The following is a 9,899-nucleotide window of genomic DNA, read 5'->3' as shown; positions in this document are numbered from 1 at the left end:
ATAGGAATAACATATGAAGATGCGTGGACAGCTAACATATAGCATAGGAACTAGCAAAGGGAACAGCATAGGAACTAAGAAACTATGTAGTAACTCTTATAAAAACTAGCTTACTCGCTACTGAATATACAAACAAAAGAGTGTAAAAATAGCTAGATATACTGGACTTAGTGAAATAAAACAAAATGCTAACTATCTACTGCAAAAACAAGCTTAAAAATTAGCTCACTAGCCTAAAAAGTAAATAACCAACGAGCATATAACAGAACCGCTAACTGCAAAAACAAAGAGTTGTATTTGAATTGAGGCATGGGGGGGAGAGCAGGTCTGTCTGGAAGAAATAAAACAGGGAATAGCCCAGTGATGTTTGGTACCCTTGCCCTGCTAGTGCATTATCATACTGCATACAAGCCAGCCAGCATGTGTGTGTGAGAGAGAGGGGATTATCTACCTAAACTGCACAGAGAATGATTCAATTTCAATACAGTATGGTAACGATTAGTCTATGACCCCTTGTGGTTTTTAACTACATGGAAACTAGCCAATTCAAAACCTGATCATGCTTTATCTTTTAACACGGCCACAAAAAAAGAAAAGGAAAAATTAAAGGCTACATTAGGGATTAAGTGTCTTTTAAAAGGAATAAAAACAGCTCAAAAACTGTTTGAAATGGTCCCATACGGACTCCAGATTGTGTGTTTTTTCCTCTCCGTGTGTTCAGCTTGGTATGTTTAGTAGTGGGCCTGCTTTGATTGCCTCGGTATAACCAGAAGCTCTGGGCAGATAGATGTGGAGTTCTGTGCAGCAACCAACAGGCTAAGAGGCCTTCAGAACAAGGTTGTTATAACTTGATTACGGCCTGGACAGCATGCGCTGAGAAGAACCTAAAGATGGACATGAACCTTTTGGAATTACAATGAAACAGACAGGTGTCTCACGGCCCTGGACTTACCTATGGCATTGGTTAAAAAACACACACATACAACAAACACAGACGCAGACACACTATTTGGTTCAGAATCTGTTTCCGCACCCTTTCATCTACCCTAACTTCCAATTATCCGTTTACTTTTGGGCAGGCTACCGAAATGACGCCTTGCCACTTCTTGGAGGGACATGAATTGTAATACGCTGTAGTCGTTTCGGATTAAAGTATCTGCAAAATGTGGATAGCAAGCGCCATTGTTGTCCATACACGGATACTATTTACTATTTAGAAAAAGAAAAGGACAGATAGATAGAGGATGAAGAATGAGAGAGTGGGGAAAAGCAGACAAAGGGACAGAGTAAGATAAAGTGGTTCTGGTTCATCTGGAAGCAGTTTGGCAGCTTGTTTGCTCTTTTCCTAAGGCGCTGTGAACCAACGGTTTGGCTGCTTCCATTGAAATGTATGATGGTAAATGTCTCATGCTAACCAGTGAAAACATGTCCGGCTTACGACGGCTCACTGGACCCTGACACAGGAGGATGGAGGATCCCCTTTAAGCAAACATATTAATCTTCTACACCTGGGAGGGATTGGTAGTTCATACAGTCGGATAAAACAAGGACAGCCTCCTCAAGAGTAGGCTAATGCTAACCAATAAAGAGCTAGGCCTGTTTGAAATATAGTACAGAGAATAACCTTAACCCCCACAATAACTAAAATGTAAATAATGGATTATTTGGAGGTTAAGAAAGGAAAATAAAGATTCATGTCAAGCTATGTATCAGGCCTGGAACTCAGTTAAACACAGCATTATAGCGCCCTCTGGCGGACAATGAAATAACACACGCTGCATTTTTGTTTTTCAAGTTATAATTTATTAATAGCATTTATGTATTTCACGTTTAGAATATTTAGTCCTTAATACATATTCAATACGCATTTTAGTGCACCACCAATATATAATTTAATGAATAAATAGTTAATAGCCAAAATCTGTGAGGGTATTCTAGACTTCAGTCAGTAAATTGCCATGTACTCTTAACTTCTCAGAATCTTAGTAAGAATGAAATATGACAACACATAGATCCGGTTAGACAGGGCCGTCAACTACAAGTAGAAGTAAAAGTTAGTAGAAGTAATAAAGAGTTTTTCTTTGTTTGTAAATAAAGCATTAAAAGATGCAGACCAGCCACGGTAAATATGTAAAAAGGCAGTTGTATGGCTGGGACTAGAAACTGCGACTTGTTAATAGATGTCACACTCCCAAATTAAGTTAAAAATCCCACACGGGATATGGTGTATAAATCAGTGGAGTGTGATTTCAGAGTCATTGGGCACCTGAGTGATGCTCGCATCCAAAGGATAACGTGCGCTGCTACTGTTGTATCGCGACACGGCCTCAGTGTGGTGACTACTACGATGGCGGGTTAAGGCGTATAAACAGTAGAAGGTGGCTGTTAAAAAGGGACCATACTAGACGACTACATTCAACAGTATCTGCGGTCTGCATTAAGGCTGTGATTGTTCCCGTGGATTTGAAAGGCGCATTGCGAGGGATGGATGAAGACACAAGCGGTCTGAACACATAGGGGCGTGTCCTCACTGGTCTGGTGGCCAAGGAGTGGCCTGGGTCAGGCACAACACCCAGCTGTTGCCCTGCAAGATATGCTGCAATATATGAACTTATGATAGACAAGAGCTATTCTCTTTTCTTTTATTCCTGAGACGCATCAGGCCTTCAGAAGCATCATTTGGCTACGTTATATGCCACAATACAACGACTGGACTGCGTCTTATATCGCGCATTATCCCTTTACATGTCAGTAATACTGATTCATACAAGCACCGATACACAGAACTGGAGTATACTACCAGCCCAGTTATAAAGGGTGCATAAACTCAAGCGTTTAAGCTTTGGAATTGTTCTGTGTAATGTACAATAATGCAAGGGCCATGTTATATTATGTGTTATAGTGTAATATATAGACTGTATCATGGCCAAACTAGTGCTGGATAAATACAGATGGTCAGACTATAAATGAAGCCAGATGTATTGAGAAGGATTAGTTGAGGGGCATCAGACCATCAATAAGGGCAAATAAAAGGAAAGAGCAAGTGACAGTAGATAGCACAGACAAGGGAGAAGGAGGCGAATCAGACAAAATGAGAGCGTAGCGAAGCAGAACCGTGGGGCCGTAAAGCCCCTCTCAGGTCCGGTTCAGGGGAGGGCGGAACAGTTAGCATGTTAGCTCGTTAGCCTAGTGCAGGATCTCCATCAGCAGGCGTTTGAAGTCCCCGCCGCACTCCGAGTCCAGAGCGTCCTTCAGCGTGACGTCGTACTTCTCCAGGTACATGTCCTTGATGGTCTCCAGGTCAACCTGACCAGGGCAGCACAATAAAGAGCATTCATTTCTATCAAAAGTCCTACCATTCAACAGGTTTAAAGACAAGAGTTTATGACTGATATAGAAGTGGTTGGGGAGAGAGTAAGAGAGACAGAGAGCGAGACAGAGAGAGAAAAAAAGAGGCTTCAATTAAAATGAACCAAATAAATGTTTAAAAAAAATCTTTAGACATTTCTACAAATTAAAACTGTACAGTAATTAAACATTAAAGCAGCATACTGAATGTTTCATTTACATTTGTAAATGAAACATGTATGTGTAATTGGGCGTGAGGTTAGAACCAAGACCAGCACAGACAGAGACCAGCGTTGGAACAGTTCTGTTTTATTGTCCAAGTTAACCGGAGACAGACGAGGGGTGGGCAGGCAGAGGGGTCAGGGACAGAAGGCTGTGCAGGTTACCAGGGCAGAAACGACGAGGAGGGGTCAGGGAAAGGAGGGTCGAAGCCAAGGAAGCAATCCGGGAAATGATACTAGAGAGCTTATGCTGCTATCCATTTGGATGTACGAAGTGGTAAAGTCGCAGATCTCCCAGCTTTCTTGCGGCATTTCACTGAGGCACGCCCCCTTTCGGTCGTAGTATCTCGTCGCTTTCAAAGTAGAGAGAGCAGATCTGTACAACTAGCAAAGAAGATGGCTGCGCCCAGTCAATGGGGATTGAGCTGTATTTTCTTTGTATTTGTACCACGTTGGGGGTTGTAATGTCGATTTTAAATCCTCTTACACACTTGATTTCATTGCTGCTTTAATCCGGTCACCAATTTATGGTCTTGCTTTGCGTGAAATTCAATGTAAAGTTGTGTTTTCCAGATGGTTTGCTAAAGAGGCTATGTTGCTAATGATGACTAGCCCGCTACTACCCCTCGTGGCGCGACAGAAACACGACAGCACTTGTTGAAATTAAAATTGGCGAAAATGGCAAAATATTATTGCAATGTAAAAGGCTTGCAATGTTAATGTTTCTGTAAAGGCTGGCAACCATTATACACTGGATTATTTATTTTTTCCCAAATAGTTTTCTTCTCAAACGCGTCGGACACAAATAGCAAACTGGAAGGCTGGAGCAAGGGAAATACGTCACGTTCTCGCTGAAGCTGGTCGTTTGTACCAGCCTACCATCCAAATGGATAGCAGCATTAGCTTGCTGCTAAAGACAATCTGACAGAGACTGGAAGGAGTGGGTTGACATAAGGTGAGGGAACACAGGTGAAGGAGGTTGCACTGATGAGGTGGGATTGGCAGGCAGGTGATCCGGAAAAGTACTGGCAGGGCTGGCAATGGGATGGAAAGCCAGGAGCGGATTATGACAGAGCTGGCAGTAGGATGGAAAGCCAGGAGTGGATCATGACAGTACGATTCATTTACAAATGTAAACAGCACAAACACAGAAGAAATACACATTGACATTCACACACGCAGGCACACACACACGCAGGCACACACCCACGCGCGCTCACCTCAGAGCGGCCAACCACGATGCGTATCAGCGTGTCCTCGTCCGTCCCGGCGCCCTTCATGGCTGCGTTTAGGCGCCGCGCGAAGAACAGCTGAGGGTTCTTAGCACACCTCACTGGGAACACACACACACACACACACACACACACACACACACACACACACACACACACACACACACACACACACACACACACACACACACACACACACACACACACACACACACACACACACACACAATAACATAAGCCATTAATAGTTCCTGTGAGGCATTAGTGAATCTATTTAAACTGTGCACATTTAGGACAGAATCCCATGACTGAATTTGTCATTTGGGAGCATACATCTTGCTCTGGTTCTCCCCCAGGCTCCTCTGAGGAGTACATTGGAGATGTGACCCAGTAATTATGGCTGGGTCTCAATAGCAACTCCCACTAATCCTACTGGTCTCCAGTCTCACCCAGGGTGACGTAGCAGTCCTGCAGGGTGCCTGTTGCCTCGCTCGTTATGGTGTCCAAGATGTCCGTTCCTGAGAGCTAACACACACACACACACACACACACACACACACACACACACACACACACACACACACACACACACACACACACACACACACACACACACACACACACACACACACACACATAGACTTATAGCGAAATAGAACAAATGTAGGAAGTCCACATCAGTGTGTTGTCACGTCCGATTGTAAAATTATGACATTGCACCTTTGTTGTCTTGTATGTCATTCTTTGTTTACTGTTCTACTGCATCTAATAAATGTTTGTCACACTGTTGATGGACGATAAAGTTTTGTGATCTGGGTCAAAATAGGTGTGTTCTTACCTTCTCGTACACCTTGAAGGTGGCCTGCAGCTGCAGGTAGTTCCTCTGGGCCAGGACGTTGGTGAAGGTGGACTCGTCGGTGCCAAACCGGCCCTCTCCCGCCTGGCAGAGAGCATTATTCAGAGCAGAACTGGTTTTGCTTTGCATTCAGCAGCAGCCTCTTTAAAGGAATATCTGCAATGTGGACCCAGCTCACCTCAAACATAGACTGTGCGTCTTGTTCTGCCAGGTCCTCGTCCACCTCATAGCCCTCCTCCCTGCCCGCCTAGGGGATTCAAGGACGGGTTTAAGAGGATCAGAGCTATATAGATCTGTTTTATATCTAGATAGTAATGATAAAGATACAGAGTGCAAAATGGTGAGCGAGAGAAAGAAAGAGTTAGGGCAGAAACAGTGACAGTATGGTGCCAAGACATGACTACTACAAGAACAGGACTTCTAGAAGTATGTGAGTAATGAGCACAAGTCAGGGGAAAGGAAGTGGGATCCGCCCTGTGGCTGTTCTGATTCCGCCTCTCTCCGGTAACAATCCACCCGAGGCTAACCCTGATCCTCTGCAGCTAGCATGGTGAGCTCACCTGCAGCAGTGCGATGAGCAGGTTCCTCACATCCCCACTGGTGTCCCCCTCGATGTCCGCCTCCAGCTCACACTCATGCACTGGGGAAGAAACCGTTAAGGATCCCTTCACTGTCCTGAACCCCACCATGGACCTCTCACACTATATACCTTTAGGGTCCTGTGTTTGTTTTAAAGGTTCCATGGCGTGCCAGCCGGTGTGGTGTGATTAGCCGTTACAAGCCGTTTTGGAAATCTGCCCCTTATGACATCACAGGTCCACCTAGATGTGTGACGGATAGATCAGTCTACCAGCCTACCCAGTGGACTGTAGCAAACATTGGTAATCTATCTGTCACACATCTAGGTGGACACGCCCTCTTGTGATGTCATACGGGGCAGATTTCCAAAACGGCTTGTAGCGGCTAATCACACAACACCTGGTGGCATGCCATGGGACCTTTAATATGTTTCATGGTTTCTTGTTCAGATGAAATTCTGTCCGTCTATGTGTTTTAAGCATTCTTGTGTATTTGAAGCAATCATGTTCCAGACGTTTTAGTTTGGTAAGAGAGAAGAGATGTTTCAGTTTGTTAAGAGAGAAGAGATTTTTCAGTTTGGTAAGATAGAAGAGATGTTTTAGTCTGGTAAGAGAGATGAGATGTTTCATATTGAGTCTTTCTGGGTCGGTTCAGGGCGGTGGTGAAAGAGAAACATGATGCAACCGAGGGAGTGAGGAAACCCAGCAGGCTCATTGTGGACAGAAACACCCCAAGCTCAAGAGGAGACCACTCAGGACCTGTGTACTCACGCTGGGCGTAGGCCTCCTTGTAACTCACGATATCCTGAGGAAAGCACAGTGAGAAAGGAGGGAAGCAGATGCATCAGTTCCCCCTCCATCGTCTCCTCACTGGGACTCTGACCATACCAATGAAGATAATATAACGTATGATGTTCCTCCCAGAAGGGGACTGTGGGAGTACCAGCAGAAGTAGCAGTCTTACCATTGCATAAATAATACAAATATATATTTGATCTTATTTTTTGATAGCGAACAATTTGAAAAAATACAAATACAAATATCCATCTGTAAACACAAAATGTAATGTCAAATGCTGAAGGAGTTTGAATTCATTTAGAATAAATGTTGCTCCACATTTCAAAGCCCCCGCCCCGCCCTGGTCCATGGCCTCCCCAGCCCTGGCCCCCGGCTGCCCCACCTGGTTGCTGGCGGTACACAGGATCTCCACCAGCACAGCCTCGTCCGTCCCCACCCCCTGTACCGCCTGCCGTAGCTGCTTGGCGGCGTACACGTGAGGGGGGTCCAGCATGGCCACGATGGCCTTCTCAAAGCTCCCGGTCAGCTCGCCACGCAAAACCTCCTCCAGCTCCTGGGCCAAGGAGGGAGAGAGAGAGAGAGAGAGAGTTAGAGAGAGGGAGGAGGGAGGGGGGAGAGAGAGAGAGAGAGAGAGGACTGATTATGTTGAACAATGGTATGATTCTGATGACAATAAGCAGCAGAAACAGACAGAAACAGAGACAGAGACAGAGACAGAGACAGAGACAGAGAGAGAGAGAGAGAGACACAGAGAGAGAGACAAAGAGAGAGAGACAAAGAGAGAGAGACAAAGAGAGACAGAGATGACACAGTGAATGATGTTAAGACAAAAAGAGGAAAGAAAGAGAGACAGAGCCCGGAAATGGATGAGAGAGACACACACAGAAGGGTTGGGGTCCTATTGGATGAAGGTTAAATACTCACGTCGTCATACTTCTCAAAGTAGGCCTGTTTGATCTCCGTCCGCTGGGCAGCCGAGCGGTTGGCCAGGATCTCAACGATGGCTGCCTCATCCGTCCCTGGGAAGTCATACATACCTTGAGTTCATTATATCAAAGTTAAATTGAACAGCTATTAAATCCAACTAATTATCATCTAACATACCTAAGCCTTTGCAGGCTTGTCTCAGTGCCTTGATATCGGCTGTTACATCAAACTGCTCGTAAGGGACGATGGTAGGCTGGGGAACAAACAAAAGACATGGAAATTCTCGTCCAATAGCGAGCTCATTTGTTTACATTTACGTTGTGCTTTGAAAAGGGTGTAGCCCGGTCTAGCTGAGTCACGCGGAGCAGCAGCTGCAGGCTGCACTAATGATACACTGTAGGCAGCGGTGGTGAGGCTGCGTCTCGCCCACTCCCCGTGGAGCACAATGCGGCCTCAGTCATCGACCGCGAGGAAGCGGCCTCCTCGCGACTTTTGGAAATTCCGCACGGTGTTGCGTCCCCCCAACCTCAGTACCACGTCCCCCCCACCGTGGTACCACGGCCTGTAGCCACATTCCCCTGATTCATCCAAGCGTCCTTCGATCTGCGAGTTTAAATCTTCCAAACCGAGACTGATTTGTTTGTGACCCAAAAAATAAAAAGCATATTCGATGAATTGTTTGTGACCCAAAAAAGAAAAAGCATATTCGCTGAATTCACTTGCGTTGTCCTGACCATAAATAATGTTCTACAGTAGTTGTGCTATATGCTACAAAGTAGTGTGTATTTATGTTAGCTATATTTTGACCAATAAAAACGACTTTGCATGATATTACGTACCTGGACGTTACCCATGATGATTTCTGTTTGGTTATAAAGTCAGGTTAGAGGGAAGGCCAGAGGAGGGTGAGACGCGTCTGATCCGGTCAGCGGCTGCAGAATGAGAGCTGAGGGAGGGAGGGAGGGAGGGAGGGAGGGAGGGAGGGAGGCAGGCCGCACCCCGGCCCGTCCGGTGCTGCATCGATGACGTCGGACAGAACAATACAGTACGAGGACGTAAAAATAATGATGGAAATAAACGTAACAAAAAAAAATTGGAGGTGCAAGTTTTATTTTTAGTTTCATTACGTACTTTACCTCAAAAAACATAGTAATAATTGAAGTACCGTTCTGTAGACTGCTCTTGCTTATATTGCTCTTACTGCCTTATTTGAAGGTCTATCCCTCTCAAGTGCATCTACACTCATTCTTAATAATACAAGTGCTTAACAAGTTTTGTGAAGAGATCTGAAGTAATGGAACAAACCTCCTAAATACGAGCAGGTGCACGCGTCAGAGAATCCAATAGGGGGCGATGTTGTAGCGAAAATAAAATAAGAGAAGCAACATAGGCATGTGTTCAAATACAGGACTATTTAAATTAAGGGTTAGCCCTATTAAACAGATATTAGCTCAGTTATTATTCCCATGCACACATGAGATTAGGATAAAGGGGAAAATGAGCCGATAACGGTAAGGTTTGCTAGAAATATTTATTGTACATTTGTACTATTTACATGCAATTACAACAGAACACGATCTGAATGTACAACACAAATATTCCATTGTGGAGTCTACGACAGTTCATAGTATCTGTTTGGCATACAATACAATTAGTGCGCAAGTAATAGTTTCACATATTGTCGATAAAGTCCTCTGATTAAAACATAGATATGAGCATGAGGCCGTGGTTTACAAATAAACTGTGCATCACATTGTATCTTTTGTCATTAAATGTGTATATATATTTTTTGGAGTAACAACTTGCTTTGTTGATATAGAAACACTTCATACATGAATTGATTTGATTGGCTCGTCAACATCAAGGTTTTTTTGGTCACTTTGTCATTTAAGGTGTTCTCTTTTTTTCCAAGTGATGAACAATGAAACCAAACATCCAA

The 9,899-nt window shown here is 44.5% G+C and overlaps 1 protein-coding gene across 2 annotated transcripts; it reads right to left on the bottom strand.

Annotated features, from left to right (window-relative positions):
• Window positions 1-1,790: 1,790 nt before the first annotated feature.
• anxa13l (annexin A13, like) lies at window positions 1,791-8,903 on the bottom strand. Of its 2 annotated transcripts, none has more exons than XM_056597512.1 (11): window positions 8,800-8,903; window positions 8,138-8,213; window positions 7,958-8,052; window positions 7,416-7,586; window positions 7,007-7,040; window positions 6,218-6,297; window positions 5,836-5,904; window positions 5,640-5,741; window positions 5,251-5,326; window positions 4,790-4,902; window positions 1,791-3,306 (listed from the first exon to the last, which is right to left on the bottom strand). In XM_056597512.1, the coding sequence occupies exons 1-11, from the start codon at window positions 8,812-8,814 to the stop codon at window positions 3,187-3,189; spliced, it is 951 nt and encodes a 316-aa protein (XP_056453487.1). In that variant the 5' UTR covers window positions 8,815-8,903; the 3' UTR covers window positions 1,791-3,186. The 2 variants fall into 2 exon arrangements, with proteins under 2 accessions (XP_056453487.1, XP_056453488.1); XM_056597513.1 differs by having other exon boundaries at window positions 7,416-7,583.
• Between the last annotated feature and the right edge of the window lie 996 nt (window positions 8,904-9,899).

Source organism: Gadus chalcogrammus, chromosome 8 (assembly GCF_026213295.1).
Source record: "Gadus chalcogrammus isolate NIFS_2021 chromosome 8, NIFS_Gcha_1.0, whole genome shotgun sequence".
In the NCBI taxonomy this organism is placed as follows: Eukaryota; Metazoa; Chordata; class Actinopteri; order Gadiformes; family Gadidae; genus Gadus; species Gadus chalcogrammus.
This window is presented reverse-complemented; position numbering and strand designations above follow the sequence as displayed.

What these genes read in the sequence shown, in the direction of transcription:
- anxa13l (XM_056597512.1), bottom strand. An exon ending in ACTTTGAGAAGTATGACGAC is followed by an intron (nt 7,587 to 7,957) that starts GTGAGTATTTAA and finishes TCCTTGGCCCAG; the next exon opens with GAGCTGGAGGAGGTTTTGCG. An exon ending in GGACTGCTACGTCACCCTGG is followed by an intron (nt 4,903 to 5,250) that starts GTGAGACTGGAG and finishes GTGTGTTCCCAG; the next exon opens with TGAGGTGTGCTAAGAACCCT.